The following is a 25,183-nucleotide window of genomic DNA, read 5'->3' on the forward strand; positions in this document are numbered from 1 at the left end:
TGCAATGGATACTCTGGTTAGCAAAGGTAGTTTTGACTATGACCTATGACACACACGAGACCAGACCAACAAAAACCTCTATCGTCTCGAATTTCGGTTATGCTATCATTTTCAGATTCGAAGCCCAGTGATCTTTAAAGCAGCATACAAAAACGTTTTCTTCAACTCAGAAACAGAGGAATTGTCTTCAAGAGCTGAGAAGGCAGTGGAAAAAACTGAGAAATGCATTCTACGAATAGGCTTTCTTGGAAGATTAAGAAAAGGACAGTCGTTTCGCGCACTTTCTTGGAAGAAGAGTAAAGGGGTGAAATTCAGAGGTTTGACATGTAAGATGAACTTTTCAAGTTCATGGTTAAAGGTCATTCAAGTTAAAAGCCATTTCGCTGCTATCTGGATTAGTACTGTTCTTTGGTTGCTTTCTTTCTTAAAATTGTGATTCCTAAGGAAAACGAAATGATAGGAGTGAAAAGAAAGTATAAGATTTTTTCAAGTGATGAAAAAAGGAAAATCGTAGAATATTGGCCATGTTAGATTTGCAGCAATTGCTATCCTCAAGAGGATAAATAATAAATCCGAAAAAAAAATCAGGGACCAAAAACCAATAAAAGACTGTTTCTTGAAAAATATATGCTTAAAGTTTCTTTTACTGTCAAAATGATTCCTTAAACTCGCAATAAAGCACTTAATAATGTAATAAAGGAATAAATACCTAACAAAACTAATACAGAGGAATTTTAATCAAGAGCCCATATTGTCTTTAGTATCGATTTCAAATTTTCACCATCATATTCCAAATTTCTATAAAGTTTCTTAAAGCCCCCGTATCTCCAAACCTCTTTATCTCGATTTTTTTTTTCTTTCGTGTGAAATTCGAACTATACAGATTCGACTGTATGCAATATTCCCACAGCGCCGCTCATAAAATTAAAAAATTTTAACAATTTGCAGAATCGATGACAAAGAAAGGCTACATATACGTGGATGAACAAATCAATCTCATTTCTAATGCAAAGAGTCAAATGTCACTCAATTATCAAAAAATTGTCGCAGCAGAGGGAGGCGTCATTATGCTTGAGGGTCACTCATGGAGCAGATTTTCAATGGCATTGAGGGGGGGGGGGAGCAAAGTGAATTTTTGACATTTGTCACTCAGAAAAAAGTTGTTTTGATTTTTTTTTCTTTTTTTTCTTTTTCTTCTCTTTTCTTTTTCTCTTTTTTTTTGAGACAAACGTTTCGGGGGGGGGGGTTGTCCCCAAAAACCCCCCCTTAGCTACGCCCCTGGTAATTTCTAACGCTGCAGTGGCATAACAATTATGGCATATTTTTTGACCGCTATTCGGGAAAACGGGCAAATTGGCTGCCCATTATGTAAACTGTTTCAGTGTGTAGAAAATAAATTAGTCAGTGTGTGTTGTGAACATGGTCTCTTCAATTCTCTCTGAAAATGGATTTATGGAAGGTGTCAGGGCCAGATTTAGGGGAGGGCCCCTGGGCCTCCACAACAAAGGGGGCCCCACAATAAAATTTTTACAAAATATTCTAACTTTCATGGGTCAAAAAAATAGAAAGTATCGGATATATACATATACAGTGCCCGCCACTAATAAAATCACTGGATTATAAAATCAGCCGTTTTTTAGAATCGAATCTGGAAGAACAGAATCATTTCTATATCAAAACGTGTTATGTTTATCCTTTAATAAAATCATCGTCGCCGTTTTATAAAATCAAACTTTTGGAGAGCATATGTTAATTCTTCTCTGAATAGAACCAGGATTTTATTTTTTCTTTCGAAGATTTAAAACATTGCAGCACTAATAAAATAACAAATTCCACATAAACAAAAACGAAAAAATAAAGTGAAGGTTGTACGTTATTTTTTTCTTGGGGAGTTAAATGAAAAAAAAAAAAAAAAAGAAGAATGAAGCAGTCTCAAGAGAATTGTTTTCAGAGCCATATATTTAGTTGGTGCTGCCTGTTTCCACTTCGCAGAACTGTTTCGACATGCAGCCCTGCTCACTGACCACTGAGTCAATCAGTTCGTGCACATTCAGCTATCTACAGGGGTTGACAGTTCATTTTTACAATCGAGTTAAAATTGTTAGCTAGCAAGTCGTGACGACTTGAGTGTGAAAGATTAATTCGAAATTTGGGAATAAGTATGACAAGCTTCCTAAATGTAATTAGTGTGATGCTGCAATTAGATTAGGGCTTTCTCAATCTTTACTTTCAAATTCTCTTATTCAAACAGCAATAAGGTCAATATTTTAAGACCCTTGTGAAATTTAAAAAATGTACCTTATGTAAGTTAATATGTCAACTGTATTTTGCAACTGAACTAAAATAATACAACACAACTAGACTAAAAATAAAATACAACTAATTGTAATTTATTTCTTTTTTTAGAGTATTTATACTTAAAAACCTTTTATTTTTTTCAGTGCATGAGTGCCGCTTTATAAAATCAAATGTCCTCAGAACGAACGTGATTTTAACAAGCGGCGGGCACTGTACTTTAATTTTTATTCTTCCATTTAATATTTTTATTAATTGAGGCCCCTAGTTTCAAAACCGGACACTCGTAGAAAACCAAATTTTACAGGAGACGTAAAAGTCCGGTTTTGAAACCGAGGCAGACCTTCCCGCCCCATTTTAAGGGGGAAAGAAGCGGTTTTCGAACCTAATATTGAGCAGGCAAATAGGCCTTATGATTCTCTACAAGATTAACAAAAAAAAAAAAGAAAATCGAATTTTTTGCAAGTATCCGGTTTTGAAACTAGGGGCCTCAATCTCTGTGTATATGACTCAAGGAACGTGCATAAGCATATGATTGTACTTAAAGAGATAATAAAAAAATCCCTATTTTCCCCTCAATACATGGAAAAAAAGTGATATTGCGCCACATTCTTTGAATGTTGGCAGGTATGACGAGTACCGTATTGTACGAGAGATGCCCGAATGAATCCATTCGATGGTGACGTCTTCGGTTTTTTTTCTTCCTCAGAACCTGAAGAGGTCCCCGAAGAAGTGGAAGAGCAGACGGAAGATCCCGGATCGAGCTTGTTGGAAGACTTAACTGCCTGGACCAAAGCTTTGGAAAATACGGTTTGTTGTCTTCACCTTTCCTCCCCCCCCCCCCCCCGCCTGGCCTGAGAAGTTATGACTTCTATTTTGTCTGAGAGCTTTACTTTCCCAAACCATAGTTATTACTATAGACGTACCGAGTAGCACTTTGGCCGAGTACCGAGTTACCGAGTACTCGGCCGAGTTACCGAGTACCAATTATGTTTTAAGAAGAACCACCGACACACATGTGATGAATTTTGAACTTATTGGAATAGTAGTGTAGACCTCCTTGTCCATATAATAGTTTTTAAAACTAAATTACAGCTGAAATTTAACTATGCATTACATAAAAAAATTTTGTTTGTCAAAAATTTTACTAAAAAAATTTTTTTTTTTAAATAAATAAACAAAAGGTATGATAATCAAGTTGGAATTAAAACAAATTACAGTAAAACCCCTCTAATGCAGACACTAACAGGACAATTTTTTTTTGTATACCTTTTTTGCATAATTTTCAATAAATAAGTTTTATTTACTTTGGGGACATTAAAATAAAGATTTATTCCATTGAAGCACTACAAACTTCATTATTCTCAAAATTTAAATTTGACTTATAAGTTTTAATTGTTAATGCTTGCAGAATATAATGCTTGCTTTTTTTTTATTATAAATTTTAGTATCTGTCTTGGACAATATTCAATTTTTTGCAACTACTCGGTATTGGCCGAGTATCTGATCAGAATTTGGCCGAGTACCGAGTACTCGGCAAATTGGCCGAGTAGGCCGAGTACCAAGTACTCGGCCGAGTTACCGAGTACCGATCATGTTTTAAGAAGAACCACCGACACACATGTGATGAATTTTGAACTTATTGGAATAGTAGTATAGACTTCCTTGTTCATATAATAGTTTTTTAAAACTAAATTCTGCTGAATGTTAATTACGTATTATTTAAAAAAAAATTTATGTCAAAAATTTAAAAAAATATATATTTTAAAAATTAAAAATAAATAAATAAAAGGTATGATTAATCAAGTAGGAATTAAAACAAATTATACCAATCTATTATAGTTCTAGTCCACCAAAAATAAATAATTTTACCACCAAACGTAAATAATTTGTTAATTTAAATTTAACAAATAAAACAAATGTGCAGGAACGCTGCAGACACGTTTTTCTGCGTTACAAGGAACATCTTTTTCAATGCATAAAATGTGAGCCAAAGAACGTAAAGACATTCGACAAAAAAAATCCGACTTTTGTCGGATGCCTTTAAATCCGCAAGCTCCCATTTTGTGCATTGAAAAAGGGATTCCTTGTAACGCCAAAACATGTGTCTGCACTCTGCTTTTAACGTTGTTTTGTTTCCTGTTATTTTTTAAGCAAAAGTATTTTTATATTTCTTATAACTAATTTTTGTTTGTAGCAAAAATCCATTTTTAATGTAAAAATTCCATATTTTCTATACTTACCTTTCTTGCACAATTTTTAATAAATAAGTTTTATCAACTTTGAGGACATTAAAATAAAGATTTCTTCCATTGAAGCATTACAAACGTCATTATTCTCAAAATTTAAATTGGACTTGTAAATTTTTAGTTGTAAATGATTGCAGAATATTATATATATGCTTGCGCTTTTTTATAAATTTTAGTATCTGTCTTGGACAATATTCAATTTTTTGCAGCTACTCGGTATTGGCCGAGTATCTGATCAGAATTTGGCCGAGTACCGAGTAGTTACCGAGTACTCGGTACGTCTCTAGTTATTACCATTATTTTGCTCATTCAATGGAGTATTTTCAACCCAGGAATTTTTTTTTTTTGACCTCTAAACCAGAAGTTCAGAGGCTTTTCCGAAGTGGACTTCATACAGGTCATTTTCCATTTCGTTGACGTCCATTTTTGAGATCATTTTTATCTATTGAGCTAGTGCCACTTTAAAAAAATACTTTTTTTTTAAAAAAAAGTATGTTTGAAAAAAAAATTGTTTAGGAATTTAATGAAAAAATATTCTATTCAAACTACTAATTTGTTTTTAGATGAAACTACTTCTTTCTTTATGGATCTATATTACCACTTTCATACCATTTTATAGAATGTGACCAGAAAATGTCAACATACAGACAGCACCGGGTGTTTTATGCCAAGACATGCAATCGGTGAAAGTTAATAGCCTTAAAAACTGAATATATGACAGTTGCAAAATATAACCAGTATGTTATGGTTTTCCAGAAAATTTTTACATTTTAAGAAGTTAATTTTTCTCAATGGGGGCACATTGGGGATGACCTTTTAATGTGTGCATTAATAATAACAAAATACGCAAGTGTAAGTTGACCACTTGCGGTTCAGCACTTTGGTGGTCAACTTAGACAGGTGGTCAACTTATAGAGGGTAGTGATGAAAACTTTTTTTTTTGTTTGTCATTTCTTGTCCCATGCATTCATTTTTTAACTAATTGGAATACTTTAAACTCACTGTCAATTTAACATTACTTTAAAACAATAAGAAAAAATGTTGCTTAAATATTTTTAGAGATTATTTACCAGAATGACTCGTAAAGTATCATACAAATTTAAAATTTCTGTGAATCGATCAAAAAACCTCATTACTCATGATGTCTCATTACTAATGAAAAACAACTTACTTGATATTAACAATTCCTAAAAACTCATAAGCAAAACTTACTCAAAATCTTCATTTGATTTTTTCTTGAACATTTGTGACCATGGTAATCTACTTTTAAACAAAATAACTCCTTATTGAAGTTTGGCGCATTTCTGGGACATAACATCAGCCCAATGTTTTTCAATGGAAACATAAATATTCATAGGATTTTCTAAAATGTCTGGTTATTTATTTGAGGCATAACTGATGAAACCTTTAGTACAATCTAATGCTTTTGCCTAGTGGTCAACTTACAAAGGTTTTTTTTACTATCCTCCAAACCAAAACTGGTGTATATTAGTGGTCAAGATAGAGAAGTAATCAAGTTACAGAGGTTTTCCTTCATTAAATAAGATAGGACTAATTCCGTTCCTGACAAAAGCGGTCAACATAGACAGGTGGTCAACTTACAAAGGTGGTCAACTTTACAGGTTTTACTGTAATAGAAATTACTGAAGAGTGAAAACTTCTTTGGGCACGTTGGGCATTTTTTGAGATGGGAAAAACAATTAAACTCATGACACTGTTACGGACACCAGGAATGCAGCATACATGAAGCAGGGTTCGTACGGGTCATGGAAATCCTGGAAAGTCATGGAAAAATATTAACCAAATTTCAGACCTGGAAAAGTCATGGAAAATTGAAATTTTCAGTCTAAGTCATGGAAATTTATTTTCAGTCATGGAAAAATATTCTGGGAAAAAGTAACAGTTAGCTAAAAAGTGTATTAGAAATCTTGAGTGATTTAGTATTGCACCATGAAAGCTATTTAAACCTGGAAAATTGAAAGATCTCAAAAAACATTGCATCCAAGTTTGTTTCCATCTAAATCTTTATTTTAAAATTTATCCGAGTTTATCTCAATTTGTTGAAGGTTTGGGACAATCTTTAGTCATGCAATAGAATACAGAAATAGGGGAATTCTAATGCTCAAAAACAGTAGTGCCTAATATACGGCCTGCAAAACTAGTCCATGGGACCCACTGGTACGTTCAGTGTCATTATTCAAACATGTTCTGGAATTTTTGAACCTATTAATTTATATGCATTTGAAAATGTACAAATAAGTAAACAAGTACATTTAAATCAAAAGATTTATTTACTATGAAATGTTTTTATTTTTATTTTTTTTAAATAAATATCTGGTTTAGAAACATGAATTTACTAAAGAATGTGTCTTTATTTTAACGAACCAAAAAATTGTCAATTTGACACTAAAAGGCAACTTTTGAAGCAAATTTAATGAAATTTAGTAATGATTCATTCAACCTTTTCCCCAATCATTATCATTCTGCCTGTTTATTAAAAAATAGTCAACATTTAAGCATCATTCACTGTAAACTTAAACCCATAAACTTTTACTTAACTTAAACTTATATGATGAAAACAGGTAAAAATTATTCAGTTTTTTAGGTGTACACTGATATTTTTTCAATTAGGTAGTGGCATTCACATAGAAGTTTTGCTAATGCTCATTTCCAAAAATAAAATAAATAAAATAAAATAATTAAAAAATTTTTTTAAAAAATGGTAAGTTTTATATTAAATTGTACTATTCTCTTCATGTAACAAGGTCATGAAAATTTTCATGAAGTCATGAAAAAGTCCTTGAAAAGTCATGGAATTTTTTCATCCAAATAGAGTATGAACCCTGATGAAGGTTTTGAAGTGAAAACTTCTTTAGGTGCATTGTTAAGGGAGCATTCAGTTAGCTGAATGGCTGAGGCGCTTGACTTTGGACTCTGAGATTGCAGGGGTCGAAGTAGTCCTATATTTTCAAAAAAAGCATCAATATCGTCCTATATTTTTCAAAAATGTCCTATATTTCCTATATTCCCGTTTTATACCAAAAAAAACTTTTAAAAAGAACGGTAAATAAACTTTCTGACATCGGATTTTTCGCTGAAAGTACGTGCCCAAACGAATTTCAAATTAAAAAACTCAACTGACTAAATTCTGCGACAGGCATCTTCTCTCATTGGCTACAGCAATGTGACGTCACTCTATAGTGGGTGGAGTTTCGAGAACTAATGCTGAAGTTGGTTTTAGAATTTTGCATTTGGGGGGGGGGGCAACAGCCGTTTGTTTTGTTTTCCATCATGGTTTTCGTTGGTATATTTTTGTGCTCGGTGCATTTTGTGATCGGAATGTTCTAATTCTTTTTTTGCAATCTTTTCTTTTTGTGGAATTTTGGGATCGTGGAATGGTTAGTTCCTTATGATATTAAAACGTAGTCTGTTGTAATAAGTGGAATTATAATGGCGAAATCACATCGCTTAACAACATTTCGTTAGTAGTGGTTGAACCAGGAGGACATTAATTGTACAAATTTTGGTGCATGGTGCACTAAAGGAAAAGATGATTTTACCGCTTTTTGCCATTTTTGCAACTGTTCAGTGCCCATAAGCAATAGTGGATTTTTGCAATGGATGCAGCATGCTGAAACATTCCAGCATAAAGAAGAATCTGAAAAACGTCAGAAGGATCCTTCTCGAGCTCTGTTTGTTCTTAATACAAGTGTTAAAGGGTTCAGTTTAGATATAAAATCGAAGAACAGTGGAATTAGTACCTGGGTCATGAGTGAGGAAGAAAACATAAAAATTTTCTTTGTTCAAATTTTGTTTAATTATTTCGTCTATAAAGTACATTTTTTTCAAAAATTATTCTTTCAACTACAGGAAAGTCATTATAGATGTAAGGTATTTTGTTTGAAGTTTTTTTTAAACAAAATCATTGATAAGAATAACTGAATAATATATGATATGTATTATTTCTTTTTTCATAGGAAAATTATTCATATAATGTGTCCTATATTTGTCCTATATTTTTTGTGGAAAATGTCCTATATGTGTCAAGTCGGTCACTTCTACCCCCGAGATTGTGAGTTCGAGCCTCAGGTTCGAATATTAAATAGAGAATTTGATTTGACGAGATATAAAACTACAATTGATGATATCTTTACAAGATATTTCAATAGATTTGAATCAAAATTGTTTTTATAGTTACCGTAAACCTTAACAGTTTTGGAATATGATGATGATGATGATGGGAGAGTTGTTGAAAATGTGGATGAAAAGTCATAAGCTTTATTAGTTGTTCATTTCAAAGAATACCAATTAATTGAATTTCATATTTCCTGTATTTGTAAATTTGCATTTTAAGCAATAGATTGCAATTTTTTTTAATGCAAAATATGCAACATTTTTCGTGTACAATAGCACATGACATGAAAATTGTGCTTTCGTTTTTGTAGTAGTAGCTTATAAAATTTGCTACTACGACTAGACTTTACTAATAATAAAGCTGAAAGTCTGTGTGTCTAGATCTCTGTCTGTTGTGTGCATAGCACATACCCTTTGGCAAATTTTCATAAAATTTAGCACAAAATGAGTTTGTAGCGTAGGGGTGAGCCCCTCGAAGTGATTTTTCGAAAATTCAATTTTGTTCTTTTTCTATTCCAATTTTAAAAACATTTTACCGAGCAAATTACCATAACGTGGGCGAGCAAATTGGCGAAAAATTCATCATCCATTAATATGCAGGCGAATCAAATGACCTTTTAATTTTCTGCTACGGGCAAATGAATGAATAGCTAGTAATGAATAAAAGAACACTTCATTTAAAAATATTTTCTGATGATTCAAAAAATACACTTAACTGTTCAAGTTTTCACTTCTGTCGGCCCTCCCAGAGTGCCTTTTTCTTTCTTTTTTAATATAGATATGCATTTCATTAGTTTTTTTTTTTACTTTCTATTTTTACGTATTCATGGTTGTTTGGAGTAAAACAAGCAAATTGGAGAGTTTTTGGCATTTTATATTACAGTAGAAGACCGTTATAATGCCGACCTGTATAACGCAATTCTCTAAAAACCGCACAACTTTTCAGAAGTAAGCAATAGGTTTTGAAGTTTAAAAAATCCCTCTGTTTTGCTTTGCAGGCATAAAAATTGTTCGGCAAATTAAATGTTGAAACAAGTTTTTCATCTTTCCTTCTTAATTCAAAGCTAGCTTTTAAAGAAAAATTAGTACTTACAGTAAATAGAAAATACCAGATGGCTCTGAAAATGCAGCTGTTATGCAAACCATGAAGCTAGCAGAAGTGCAGGATAATTCACCTTCTTTTGATTGTGAAACATATTTATTTGGGAATAAACTAATTGTAATATTGGTGCTTTAATACTCATTGCAGATAAAACTCATTCTGAAGTGCTAATATATAGATATATTCTGAATGTTAGTTTCAAAATTTGTGAAATGATCTATATAACGCAAAAATCTGTATAACGCAAAAGCTCTGGTCCCGAGGTGTGCGTTATAACCAGGGCTGCGGAGTCGGAAGGAAAATGGCCGACTCCGACTCCTGGATTTTGAAACGCCCGACTCCGACTCCGGATTTTTTAATTGTATTTTTCAATTCCCTCTCTCCCTTCAGGAGAAGGGGGAAACCTTTAAACAGAGATTAAAATATTAATTCCTTTTTATGAAAATTTCGCATTTTTTTTGTAAACCCAAGATGCATACAACGTTAGAAATTCTATTTAAAAATCAAATTTTCCAACAGTTACGAGTTTAAAAATGAAATGACTTAAAAATTCCTTTAAAAAAATTGAAAAGGATTACCTTGCCCCCTTTAATATTTAACAAATAGATATTGATCAAATCGTGTGCTTTTAATTTTTGAAAGCAGTAACTTGAGAGAAAAAAAAACTTTTTTTCTAAATCCAAGTTCTTGAGAGGGGGTGGTTTGCCCCGGGTGACACTCATCTGGTAGATGACACCCAAAGTTAATTTCAGAGTTTATAAAAAATATAAATATTTTAATTTTAAAAATTTTCGTAAATATATTTTAAATTATATTTTATCAATAAAATTTCAATGAAAATAGGGCACATATACGTCAGGAGCAAATTTTACACAAAATGCGGCGGTATACAGATTTATACGAATAGTTTTTACTATACCTATATTTCTTCTTCGCTAAATTTTTAATTTAAATTTTATTGGCTGCTTTAGAATTAACCTTAATTTTAAGATTAACTGCAATTATTTAGTATTGTAATCATGAAATCATTTATACTTATTTTGCTCCAAATTTTTTAGTGAGAACCAAACTTATAGAAATAGTCTTAATAAAGAAAAAAAACATTAGATTATTTCATCGGATCTTTTGTATTCGTGTTTTCGCGCAAGAACTTATTTGAATTTGTCGATCACTCTCAAAAGTTTCCACCTGAGGTATGGGCCCCGACTTACTAAATTGTTACGTCCCTTTTACTATTTTATAACTGAGATCAAACAAAACGCTATATTTTTATTTGAAATTGATTACTTGAAAATGTTAGGCGATAAAACTGTTTGCTGACATTTGCTATATATTAGTTAAGTTAAAAAGCAAGCAAACTAGGGGACGGCTACAGAAAGTTCGATAAGCACTCAAGCTAGCTGATTGCCATTGTAGCAGTTATTTTTTTCATTAGTAACTTTTTATGCATGTCATCGAACCAATTGCTAGTAGTCAGTTTTTAAAAAGTGCAATGAGAGTCAGTAAAAATGAAAGACAAAAAGAAGCCCGGAGTCGGAGTCGACATGTTTTCTAACGACTCCGACTCCTTTACCCCAAAATTAGTCCGACTCTTCGACTCCACAGCCCTGGTTATAACGGTCTTCTACTGTAATCAAGTTTAATTGTACTTGAATGTGTTTTTAAAAATATTATTGTCTGATGGACAGGGTTCTAAGCTGCTGTTTGGGGGCCTGGACACCCTGGAGCTGATCGGCAAGAAGACGATGGACATCCTGACCGAGGGAGACCCTGGGCTCAGGAAGAAGAGGGCGGCCATTTCGGAGCACCTCACCCTCTCCCAGGTGACCATGAAGAGAAAGTCGCTATATTTATCTGTACCCTCCCACAGTATTTTAAAACTGAATCAAAGATTTGTAACCCTGATAAACATTTTTAGAATGTACTGTATGATTAAGTTTTGTATAAATGTCAGGGTTGGCATGTTTTTGCCGGGGGCGGAAAAAACCATGGAAAAAAACACGGTTTTTACCGCCCGGCAAAAATAGGTTTTTGCCAGTTTTTAACAAAGTGGCAAAAATAGATTTTGTGTTAACAACTTACGGACAGTTTTTTTTTTCCTTTTATATAAAAGTAAATGCATGAAAAGATTTTGATAAAATTTCAAAATTTAATTATTTTCATAGTTTAAAAAAATTTAAGGTTTAACTTACTTTTAAAGTTATGGAGTATTTTTACTTTTAAATTTTTAAACATTAACATAAAATTTCAGTTTGTAACATCTAAGACAAATAGTTAACTTACAATGAAAATCTAATTAGCTTGTTTACTATAGCTTTTTTACAGAATACTAAATATCTATATAAATTATACTTAATCAAGATGCAACTATAAAATAAAAGAAATAAAAGTAATTAAAGAGCAAAATACACATTTCTTTAGATTGAAATATCATTAGATTGAATTTAATTTAGAATTTTAATTTAGATTGAATTAAATGGCTTAAAAATCTTAGTGGGATCAAAAAAAAAGTGTTTAATTAAATATGTGTATATATACATATATATATATATATATATATATATAATTAGAATTCAAACTTTTTATTAATTTACTAAGCTTAAGTAAACATTCTTTGTTTTAGCATTGAAGGAATTGGCTCATTCTGAAAAAATTGTTTTAGCAATTTCTGATTATTCAATCGATTATCGCGGCATAAGATCATAGAATGGATGATTTACATTTATCAGGGTTGGGTTTTTTGCCGGCGAAAAGGTATTTTTGCCGGGACGGTGGAAAAAACCATGGCAAAAATGGAAAAAAACGGCGAAAACCTAATTGCAAATAAAGTAGCATTATAGTGTTAATCAAGAAATAGTGACAATATAATATAAATAATGCACTTTAATGTTTCAGTTATGTCTCTCCATGTTACTTCTAATTTATAAGGTGAAAAATAAATTAAAAACAAATGTTGGGATTGCAAAACTTAAGATTTTAAATGTTTGCAAAAACAATTTTTTCAGAATGAGCCAATTCCTTCAATGCTAAAACAAAGAATGTTTACTTAAGCTTAGTAAATTAATAAAAAGTTTGAATTCTAATTATATATATACATATATTTACTATATCACTTTTTTTTATCCCACTAAGATTTTTAAGCTATTCAATTCAATCTAAATTAAAATTCTAAATTAAATTCAATCTAATGATATTTCAATCTAAAGAAATGTGTATTTTGCTTTTTAATTACATTTATTTCTTTTATTTTATAGTTGCATCTTGATTAAGTATAATTTATATAGATATTTAGTATTCTGTAAACAATGCTATAATAAACAAGCTAATTAGATTTTCATTGTAAGTTAATTATTTGTCTTAGATGTTAATAATTGAAATTTTATGTTAATGTTTAAAAATTTAAAAGTAAAAATGCTCCATAACTTTAAAAGTAAGTTAAACCTTAAATTTTTTTTAAACTATGAAAATAATTGAATTAAAATTTTAGCAAAATCTTTTCATGCGTTTACTTTTATATAAAAGGAAAAAAACTGTCCGTAAGTTGTTAACACAAAATCTATTTTTGCCACTTTGGCAAAAACTGGCAAAAACCTATTTTTGCCAAGCGGTAAAAACCGTGTTTTTTTCCATGGTTTTTTCCGCCCCCGGCAAAAATTTGCCAACCCTGGCATTTATACAAAACTTAATCATACAGTACATTCTAAAAATGTTTATCAGGGTTACAAATCTTTGATTCAGTTTTCTATTTTTGTCCCGAATGTAACATAAAAGAAAAAATGGCATACTTAACAGCAACTTTTGTGTACTCTCTCAAGAAAGGCGAAATTTGTTCTCACTTTTGTTCTATGAACAAATTTTCTATGTTATAAGGGAGTTCAGTTTATGCAGCTTCAGTTTGCGTTGCCCTTTAGCCCCAAAGCAGAATACTACTAAATTTTCAACGTACGTCGCAGAACAGATGCATGAGCTGCAGAACATTTCTGTTCAAATGTGAGAGAAAAACTCTGACAAATGTTCTACAGAAATTCTAGATTTGTGTGAATTTTCTGCAGAAATTGCAGATTTTCTGCAAATATCTTCACAAGATAAAATTTGGCACAAATTCTGCAGATTTCTTTGAATTAGAAGAGAAAATCTAATCCTCTATAAGACGATAATTCGATGGAAAGCTTGTGAAAAAAATTGGGATTCAAAGCATAATGTTGTTGATTATTATGCAATTTCTAGGTCAGTATTTGAAAAGTAATATGTTGGTCAGTATTTGAAAAAGTATTTCTTGGTCAGTATTTGAAAAGTTTAAAATAAACAAAGTCCATAAATATAGTCTTGCTTTGGTCCAGCCTTGAAATTAATATGTTAAATTTATTAACAAAACTAACTTTATAATTACCATAACTTTTCATTGTTTTTGGCAACAATTAAAAAATGACTACATTACTTCTGTCTCACGAAAGCTTTGCCCATCAGAATTTTAAAGTCCTTGCTTAAAATGTTTCACTTCAAAAATTACGTGCATATTTTGTAATGTGTAGGAATATAAAGTGAGAAATAACAATGACAAAAAGCCCAAATTGCAGATTATTGCCGATAGTGTTACAAGGAACGCCTTTTTCAATGCAAAATAAATGAGCTTATGGTCAAAAAGACATCCGACAAAAGCCAGGATCCAAAAGAGTTGGATTTCTTTTCATCCATACGCTCATTTCTTTTGCATTGAAAAAAGTGTTCCTTGTAGTGCCGAAACACGTGTCTGCTGTAATTTCTTCTTTTTCTCGTTCTTATTTCTTTACTTTTCAGCACAAAGGTATTTATCTTATATCTTTAAACAAGCAATTCTTGTGGGTATGTATATATTTCGTATCTCGAAAATGGCTCTAACGATTTGGATGAAATTTTGGATTTAATTGTAGTTTTGCATTCAAAGTTCATCTACATCAGTGTTTTTTCTGTAAAAACACGATTTTTTTTACAAAAAACAGCTTTTTAATATGAAGTCTAATTAAGTTAAGCCTTGAAGTTAACTGTGAGTTGACGCATCGGGCAGACGATTTGCAACCATAACAATGAAAATTTGTCTCTTCTCGCTTTAAAATTTTAAACTTGCTTAGGGTTGCCAGGCTTGGCTGATATTGGACACTTTGGCCAATTTCAAACACACTTGGCTGAAAACAAATTCAAAAGCATTATTTAAGTCGATGTAAGGCTTTTTTTCTTTTTAAAGTGAAACTATTGCTTGACCATCCTATTTTATTTTATTTATTTATTTTTACTCTTCAAATAGTTTAGCATGTTTTCTAAATCACGCATCTAAATCTTATATCGAAGAAGTGTATGTCTTGAGATTGTTTATGTTTTGTTAAGACAGTTGTTATCATTTGTTGGAATGGTTTGTGGATCATCAGTTTTGATGGATATCATGCTGTATGTAGCGTTTTCTGGCGTAACAACTAAAAGTACTTATTCAAAAAGAAAATCTCGATTGGGATAAAATCGTGAAACGCATCATAGTATGAAAGGAAGTATTCGGTTAAAAATCGATTTCACCATAGCAAAACTAAGGTCAAAATATTTTAATGACTGACAAGAAATTGTATAGTGGAAACAAATGTAACGGATAGTTTAAAGCAAAATGTTGATTTAATTACATTCGGAATCTTCTTTGTTTGGTACTTTAGTGTTACAAGAAGGTCGAATGCTTAATATTTCGTTAACGTGAAGCTTTTCAATTATATTTGGAAAAGTATTGAACCTTAAAAAAACACGAGCTGACAAAAAATAATTCCTTTAAAGCCGAGCGAGGCTCGGTCGTCCAGGTACTTTATCTTAATGTATAGGAGTGCTTGTCTGTCCTCAGATCCTGAGGGAGGCGAAGGAGAAGGCTTCGGGGCCCTCGGAGATATCGGGGGAGCAACTGCCCCCGGGGCCCATCTACGGCCAGCTGCTGGAGGACTACCAGGGACTACAGCACGTAGAGGCCCTGGAGATGCTGTCCAAGCAGAGCTCTGCGCGCCTGCGCAGGATGAGGGACCTGACTGCGAAGGACCCCCTCCTGGACAAGAGCCTGGAGGAGATCAAGAGCATCTGCGGCGACATTTCCGTCCCCTCCCAGGATGATCCCAAAGGTGATGGAGTTGATTGCAAAATGTATTTAATCTAACGGATATGAACATGTGATAAAGTTATGCAGGGTTGCCATGCCACAGGGAATCTTGATAATACAGGAAAATTCAAAAATCAACAGAAAAGAAAAATGGGAAAATTCAGGAAGTTATGGAAATTTCATTTAAAACCTAGAAAGTGCAGGGAATTTTATTTTTTTTTCTTTTGCATTTGCAAAAAATCAATGCTCTAATTAACCAATTGTTTTTTTTTTTTTTTTTTTTTGTTGTTAAAGTAAATATTAAAATGTCTATTATAACAGCTAAAATTATTTAATGTTTTTTTTTGAGATGCTATTTAAATTTTATGCTAATTTAATTTCAAGTTCAATATTTTTCATTCTACTTAAGTTTTGTATTTTTAATCTAGTAAGTTCGTGATGAATGTTTTAGAAAAGTCTTTTATTTATTTATTTATTTATTTATTATAAAATTAAATATAAACATTCAGTTACCATTATTTCATCTTTACTTCCCCTTATTTTTATTCATTTATTTAAATATTTTCCCTGTAGTGAAACTATATGGATATTGATGGTTCTTGTACTACTATCAGTGTTTGTTAGGACAATCCCAAAGGTGATGAGCATTTGAAGTCGATTGCAAAATGTATTTAATCTAACGGATATGAACATGTGATAAAGTTATGCAGGGTTGCCATGCCATGGGGAAACCTGAAAATACAGAGAGTTCAGAAATTGATTTAAAAAAAAAAATAAATAAAAAAAAACAATAATAAAAAAAAAAAAACGAAAAATCAGAGGTTGAAAACTTTGTTAAAACCTGGAAAGTGGCAGGAATTTTACTTTTTTTTTTTTCTTTTGAAATTGCGAAAAATCAATGTGCCAATCAACCAATTGCATATTTATTTATTTATTTATTTTTCTGTTAAAGAAAAATTCAAAATGTTTATCATAACAGCTAAAATTATTTTATGTTTTATTTGAACCTGGAAAGTGGCAGGAATTTTACTTTTTTTTTTCTTTTGAAATTGCGAAAAATCAATGTGCCAATCAACCAATTGCATATTTATTTATTTATTTATTTATTTTTCTGTTAAAGAAAAATTCAAAATGTTTATCATAACAGCTAAAATTATTTTATGTTTTATTTGAACCTGGAAAGTGGCAGGAATTTTACTTTTTTTTTTCTTTTGAAATTGCGAAAAATCAATGTGCCAATCAACCAATTGCATATTTATTTATTTTTCTGTTAAAGAAAAATTCAAAATGTTTATCATAACAGCTAAAATTATTTTATGTTTTATTTGAGACTAGCTACGTAGTCCAGCTTTGCACAGTCTGCCTCAAAAATAAAAGTTATGTCAAGTGATGCGTTGGACTGAAATAACAGGAAAAAAGTACATATTCTGTAAAATGTCCCCTCAAAATAATGATTCTTTTGTTTCATTAACAGCGAATCTAAAAGTCCCGAATAAATTAAAAGCAACTCTCTGTTAAAAAAAATCGGGTAAAATTTTACCTCAAAGCAAATGGAGAAGAACAAAATATAAAATAAAAAAGTAATCAATAATTGACTGAGTTAAATATGGTTAGAAAATGAGTTCTTTTATTCAAGTTGTATTGTTGTAATAAAGAAAAATTATTCATTACTGAATGATAAAAAATAAATTATTCTTGATTTAAAGGGACACAATTACTTATAATTTTATTTTTAAGCAAGCACCAAAGTTCTTCAGATTTATATTTTTTTATTTTGGAACACTTTTCGTAGAAAATGAGTGCTTCATTTTTAAGTATGAAGGTCTGTATTCAATCCTTCCATTTATTTACTGAAATATTAAATTTAGAACATGCCCCCTATTTGTTTTGAAAAGTTCTGTCTGGGGAATTTTTTGAAACTTGCACCCCCTGGTCTCAATTGCATGTTTCAAATTTATAAGGGGGGGGGGGAGTCAAAATTTGAAAGTTGGTGTACCTTTCTATTATTTAAGCATACTTGCCAACTCTATCAATTTGTGGGGGGAAAATGTGAATGAAACATTTTCTCTTATTTGCCATCTTTTAAGATTCCTGGGACATTTGGTGCCCAGTACCCAGTGCTACAGTACCCAGTACCCAGTACTGTGCTACTTCCAGCTAAGTGGTGGGGTGTGTGCGGAGAAAAGTACTGTGCTACTAAAGAGGGTTGACTATCTGGATTCTGGATATTTTTCTAGATCTAAAAATATTTTTCTGCAACTTATGCCTGGAGTGACATAAAAAGACAAGGTGCATACTTGCCAACTCTACTGTTTTTAACGGGAGACTCCCGTTTTTTGCTTCCATCTCCCGATTTCCCATTTTTTAAGATTTTCTCCCGTTTTTTCAGTCAATCATCAGAAAGTTTCACTTTCTTCTCAATAGATGGCGCCCTTTTCTAGTCTACCAATGTCAGGGAATAAGAAAATTTATAACACATTTAGTAAAAATAAGTTTTTTAGAAGCTTTCCACATTGCATGTTCAACAAAGTACATTTTCTTTGCCGAAAATGGCAGCAGATTTCAATCCTTTTGCATCCTGAAATTATTTCAATTATTTTTAATGTTTGAAGTTATTTTGACACGTGCTACCCTATACCTACTTATTTTATATTCTAGTTCCATTATATATTGATTGCTTTTTTTTTTTTCGGATTTTAGAAATTAAATTTTTGTAGCTACTTTTCTGGTAGAGACTGGAGAATGTACGAAACTTTAAGCGAATTCACTCCTTATTATTTAGTTTTTCCTTTGCAGTCTATTTTTCTTGCTGCTACCAATTTGTAGAAAATCCCCATTTCACTGTAAATTTAGTATTAATGTTATTTAAAAGCATAATTTAATAATTCTGTAGCGAGGATATGTCGATGGTGAATCACCTATATACCTCTAGTAAAATCTCCTGTTTTTTTCCTTCGAAGGTTGGCAAGCATGTAAATACATTTGACAGTTTTGCTTTGAAATTATAGTTTTGTTGAAACTTTTTAAATCTTAAATGCTTTTATGCATTATTATTTTTTCCTACAAAAAACAAGTTTGTGGAAAATGTAATTTATTAAATATATGTTTTTGTTAATCATTAAATAAACAACCTCTATTTCTGTGTGCTCTATTGACTATGATTTTTTGTTTCAATGTTAAATTTGTGGGGGAAAAATGTGAATGAAACATTTTCTCTTATTTGCCATCTTTTAAGATTCGTGGGACATTTGGTGCCCAGTACTGTGCTAGTAAAGAGGGTTGACTATCTGGATTCTGGATATTTTTCTAGATTTAAAAATATTTTTCTGCAACGCATGCCTGGAGTGACATAAAAAGACTAGGTGCATACTTGCCAACTCTACTGTTTTTAACTGGAGACTCCCGTTTTTTGCTTTCATCTCCCGATTTCCGTTTTTCTATGATTTTCTCCCGTTTTTGCAGTTTTTCCAATCAATCATCAAAACGTTTCCCTTTCTTCTCAGTAGATGGCGCCCTTTTCTATTCCACCAATGTCATGGAATAAGAATTTTTCCAAGTAATAACTCATTAACTAAAAAATAATTTTTTGGAAGCCTTCCACATTGCATGTTTAACGAAATTCCAGCGGATTTCAATCCTTTTGCATCTTGAAAATATTTCAACTATTTTGAAAGCTTGAAGTTATTTTAACATGTGCTACCCTGTACCTGCTTATTTTATATTTTATTTTCATTATATATTTATTTATTTTTTATTCCGATTTTAGTAATTAAGTTTTTGTAGCTACTTTTTTTGGTTGAGACTAGGGAATGTGCGAAACTAAGCAAATTCACTCTTTATTATTTTGTTTTTCCCTTTCAGTATATTTTTCTTGCTGTTACTAATTAGCTTACATCTGCAAAAAATCCCCATTTCACTTTAAATTTAGTGTTTATGTTATTAAAAAGCATAATTTAATAATTCTGTAGCGAGAATATGTCGATGGTGAATCACCTATATACCTGTTGTAAAATCTCCTGTTTTTTTTTTCTTTTGAAGGTTGGCAAGTATGTTTAAGAAATCATTTGTGTTTCAAATCATTCCCTGTTCAGTTTTGATGAATTCGTTTATTTTTTCGCCCCCACAGCGAGGGAAGACTTTGAAACGCTGGTGCGAAGACACATGCTCGAGGTGGATCTCCCCTTCAATATTGAGAGCTTACTGCAGGTACGTCCTTGGCTTTCTGATTGGCTGATTGTGAAAGCAGTTGGCTTGTTGTAATCCTCTGTTTCTCTTTTGTGAATCCAGTTTTTTTTTTCCTTTCTGTGCTGATTAATTACAAGTAAAGATTTGAAAATATAATGTTTTTAGTTTTAACGTTTTAACGGTTTGTTGTGTGTTGGTTAAAAAAGTATACAAACACACCCATGGCATGCATTGTAAGATTTTTAAAGTTGATATGTTGGCAGCTATGAATTGCAAAAATGAAACCTTTTCATATGCAAGTACTAGTGGTACCTGCATGGCTTTGCCCGTAATGGAAAAATTAAAAAGTCTTTTTGTTCGCCTGTATATTTACAAATAATGTATGGTGAATTTTCTCGCCAAGTGGCTTGTGCCCATGTTATTGTTCCACATTATGATAACTGAACAGAGCTGGCAAAAAGCATGGGCACAATGGCGTATGATATTGTTTCCCCCCCCCCCCCCCCCCCCCCAAAAACTCTTTTGGTCTTTTTTTTGAGCAATGAAGAATGTTTATTGTCCTTACTTAGCCCCAAAGTCTTTTATTTGTCTTAAATTGCTCAAATCTATTGTCCTATTGTGAAGATCCTTTTTTAAATTAGTGAATAATTTCTGCCGAAATCCTCACACAACCTTGATATATTTGTAAAACTTGTTATAAATTTAGCCATATTTTTTGACATACTAATATGTTTTTTATTCTGTCTAGGATTTTTAAATTTTAACATCTTTTAAACTTTGACATTAAAAAAAAAAAAAATACTGTATCTATTCTAGGATGGTTTTATTTATTTATTTTGAAAATCAAAAGTGCCTGTGGTAGGAAAAGTTATGTATTAATATCTAATGTTAGTAATGAAAAAATGTTTTGAAATCAAAATGTATTTAGATCCTTGAAATTTCTCCAAATATGTGAAAAATAACATTTTTATTTTCATTGAAAAAATCTTTGTATCATACAAGCCCCCCACTGAGCCAGAGAGATTTATATTACAGTACAACCATCATAAGAAAGGTGTTGTGTATCAAGGACATGTTCACGATATTGCAAGTTTGAAAAGTCAAATAACAAACAAAAAAATAAATATTGAATTAATTTTAATTTACTATTGAACCTCAATAGTAAATAAAAATCATCTGTTGTAAATAAAAGTGATGCATGTTTTGTCAGTTGGTATTTAATCCTTCAATATTCACAGCAATAACACATTTTCAACGCCAAAATTTTCCCCTGGTGGCGATTTTTGTATTATTTTTTTTTTTTTTAATTTCAGAATATCAAAACCCCACGGTTTGCTATGTATACCCATGAAATTTGAAAGTGTTTCGTCCAATACTTCACTCGCCAAAACTATATTGTAGTTAAAATTATAAAAACAATCTCAAAAGTTCATAAATAGCTCAAATAAGAACTGCAGTTTCGGTGTAAGGCAGGGGGAACCCTTTTTTCAATGCAACGAAATTTGACTCAAATTGATTAGTTGATTCTGTATTTTGATTTGCAAACGGTTTGTTCTTTTCTGTTCTTTTAGTGAATATCTTTACATCAAATGCCACTCTTTTTTTTTCCCTTGTTTTTTGCAATGGAAAATCGATTCAGTCTGTAACAGATGTCTACAGGTTTATTTTACTCTTTGTGCATTTTTGAAAATTATTTCTATGATTTTAACGAATAATGTAGAGGCGAATTTTTTATTTGTTTAATGACTTTCTGAAAGTCATTTTGCTCCACACTGAATCAAGTCTGAGAAGTAGAATAAATAGTTTTATTTTTCATTTTTGTAGTTTAACTATTGTGTTCTTGGAGATGTATTTCTAAAAGATGGTCCATTTTGTTAAAAAAATATTTCTTGTGAAATTTGAACTGCACACTACAGTAGAAGACGGTTATAATGCACACCTTGGGACCAGAGCTTTTGCGTTATACAGGTTTTTGCGTTATATAGATCATTTCACAAATTTTGAAATTCAGAATATATCTATATATTAGCACTTCAGAATGAGTTTTATCTGCAATGAGTATTAAAGCACCAGTATTACAATGAGTTATTCACAAATGAATATGTTTCACAATCAAAATCCTGCACTTCTGCTAGCTTCATGGTTTGCAAAACAGCTGCATTTTCAAGAGCCATCTGGTATTTTCTGTTTACTATGAGAACCAATTTTCAATTTAAAAGCTTTGAATTAAGATGGAAAAATGAGAAACTATTTCAAAATTTGATTTTCTTTACAATTTCAATGCTTGCAAAGCAAAACAGGGGGATTTTTTAAACTTCAAAACCTATTGTTTACTTCTGAAAAGTAGTGTGGTTTATAGAGAATTGCATTATATAGGTCGGCGTTATAAAGGTATTCTACTGTATTTTTATTGTGATTTTTCTTTTTTTACTGCCCAGGCAAGGAAAAAGCCGATGGATTTCGATACCGAACCGGAAACAGACGAAGAAGTGGCCGAATTACTCGAGGTACTGCTTCTCGCTCTTTAGTATTCTACATCTATTGTTTTGTATTAATTAACTTATATTCCCTTAACGAGCTTGGTTTGGATCGAAAGTATGAATGTTAAGAGATATTCTGCCGCATGCAGGTAAAGAGCAGTATCTTTACCGTACAAGCTCACTTAATATAGTTATTTTTGCTCAATATAGTTATTTTTGCTTATGTTTCAAAGGAAATCATAACTCTTAGATCCATTTAAAAAATCACAAATTCGAACATAGTCTGGAATTTCATTGAACTTCTGCTGCAAAACCCAGAAAAGTCAAGATTTTTTAGGGCTTAAAGTTTACCCGAAATACCCTGTTTATGTTCTGCACATTTTTTTTTTCTGATCCGTAGGAAAATGGCACCAGTAACAGACGTGCTTAAGACATCGCTCTTGGGTTAACTCCATTTTTCTGAGCATTTTAATGTATTTTAGAATTTTTAAACTATTTTTATCTCATGCAACGACATCTCATCTAACGTTTTTCTGCTTCTGGATCGTCTGAGTTGGTTATTTCTATTTTCCAGGGCTCCCAAACGGTCCGCTTTTAACGCCTAAGTCCGTTTTTTATGGAAAAGTCCGCTTTTTGACATTTTGGTCCGATTAGTCCGCTTTCATATTGATTTTACTTAAATATCAGATTTTAAAAGTTTTTCATTTCGCTAAAAGTTACTGTACACCCAAACACGCCGCCGCAGCGCGTGTTAAACAAGGTTTGTACGCTCATAAAAAAAAAAAAAAAAAAAAACCTTGAGAAGTTCTTGGAGGGAAAAAAAGGTTATATGATTTATTGCAAAAAATTGCTTTCGTGTTTGAGGTTTCAATCCTTTTGCATCTTGTAAACATTTTGATGATTTTGACAATTGGAAGTTATTTTGAATATGCTACAATAGATTAGCTTATTTTTCGTTTAATTTCAATAGTTAACGAAGGAATTATTTTGGAAACCATGGCAACATTGAACTTACTCGGACTTTGCGGAAAATTGCTTTTAGGATTGCTTTTTTGAAATTTCAATCTTTTCGAATCATGTAAATATTAAAATATTTTGCCCAATCGAATGTTATTTTCCCATATGCCACCTTAGATTAGCATGTTTTATGTTTAATTTAGTAGAAAATAAATAAATTTATTTTATGGGAAACATGCCAACATTGAACTTGGTTCGTGAAAATTTGGTTCGCTGAGCTTTCAATCGTTTTGCATCTTATAAATATTTTTATATTTATGGCAATTAGAAGTTATTTTGACATGCTATGTCAGATTAATTTAATTTAATTCTTATTTAAGTAACTAAAAATTAATAATTTTTGTGTTGTTTAATTTAATTTTATTTAGTTTTCCAAACTTAATTGTAATTACTATTAGCTTATTTTCGGTTATTACTGGTTTTTTTTTTGTGGGGGGGGGGGACATTAAATTTAAACGATTGAGCACATAACATTTTAAAGTAGCGTTTGTATATGAAACAAAGTTGAATTTGTGTACAGCATTTCATTGTCATAATGCCTGCTAAAGGGTGGAATTTGTTTTTTCTCCTCATAAAAGTTCAAAGCAATCATGGAGTATTTTTTTTATGTAAGCTTTATGACTCTTGAAAATATACTTTGAATATGAAAATTGCTAAACTAAGCCTCATGTGATCTGCTTCTCTTTGTGATTGAGCATTTCAGACATTTTTAGGAAAACTTTGAATACAGTAGATTTGTTTGGTGTGTGATAGATCCATATCGGTTGAGTAGGGATATAATGCTATTAAGAAGCATTACAAGACAGAAAAACACAAAAATAATTTTAAAGTAAAGAAAGTGCTTCATCTATCCTTCAGTGAGACTACCAGCATCCCTGGTTCAATTCAAAGTGTATCATTATGCCTATTTAGTTCTAAGGAGGCTGCCTTAAGTGCTGAGCTAAGTGCCTCCCTCCCCTCCCATTCAAATGTTTGTGTAAATAATATTATTCAATTGATAAAAAGATCAGTTGTGCGAAGGTGATAAAGGAATTGTATCATTAAAAATCAGCATTATGGTTAACTAACAAATTATCTTTACGGATTTAGCAGCAGGCAGCTAATTTGCCTTCTGGTGCTTCCTTGGGTTTTAATGAATGGTCCTCCCAATGTCCTCTTTAGTCCTCTTTTTGATTGAAAATGGTCCTCTTTTACTCTTTTCTAAAGCTAAAATGTGTTGGGAGCCCTGATTTTCATTTCCTTAATTTCGATAAAAGGTTCAACCCCCAGTAACAGACACCGACGATTCTGATAATACCCAGTTACAGATAGGATGAGGAAGGGATGAGTCATGGACAAAATTCACTTTTTCTCTTCAAGATGTGCAAACGTTCTTTATTTTTAGATGTAAAGCCCTTTTAAACTCAAATGAACAGGAAACAACAGCTGATCCCATGGTGGCTGTTCATATATAACCTTCCACCACTGCCTCGTAAATACCAACTGCATACTTCCCAACTCTACTGTTTTTAACGGGAGACTCCCGTTTTTTCAGTTAATCATCAAAAAGTTTCACTTTCTTCTCAATAGATGGCGCCCTTTTCTTGTCTACCAATGTCAGGGAATAAGAATTTTTCCAATT

The 25,183-nt window shown here is 31.7% G+C and overlaps 1 protein-coding gene across 1 annotated transcript in view; it reads left to right on the forward strand.

Moving 5' to 3' along the window:
• Positions 1 to 25,183, forward strand: part of LOC129226185 (protein NOXP20-like) — a 49,710-nt gene that overhangs the window by 13,286 nt on the left and 11,241 nt on the right. The window contains exons 3-7 of the mRNA XM_054860785.1: positions 3,005 to 3,105; positions 11,469 to 11,603; positions 15,635 to 15,902; positions 20,007 to 20,086; positions 22,504 to 22,572. Of these exons, the coding sequence (XP_054716760.1) occupies positions 3,005 to 3,105; positions 11,469 to 11,603; positions 15,635 to 15,902; positions 20,007 to 20,086; positions 22,504 to 22,572 (653 nt within the window). The remainder of the gene's footprint in view (positions 1 to 3,004; positions 3,106 to 11,468; positions 11,604 to 15,634; positions 15,903 to 20,006; positions 20,087 to 22,503; positions 22,573 to 25,183) is intronic.

The sequence above is a fragment of the Uloborus diversus genome, chromosome 7 (genome assembly GCF_026930045.1).
Source record: "Uloborus diversus isolate 005 chromosome 7, Udiv.v.3.1, whole genome shotgun sequence".
NCBI classification, from domain to species: Eukaryota; Metazoa; Arthropoda; class Arachnida; order Araneae; family Uloboridae; genus Uloborus; species Uloborus diversus.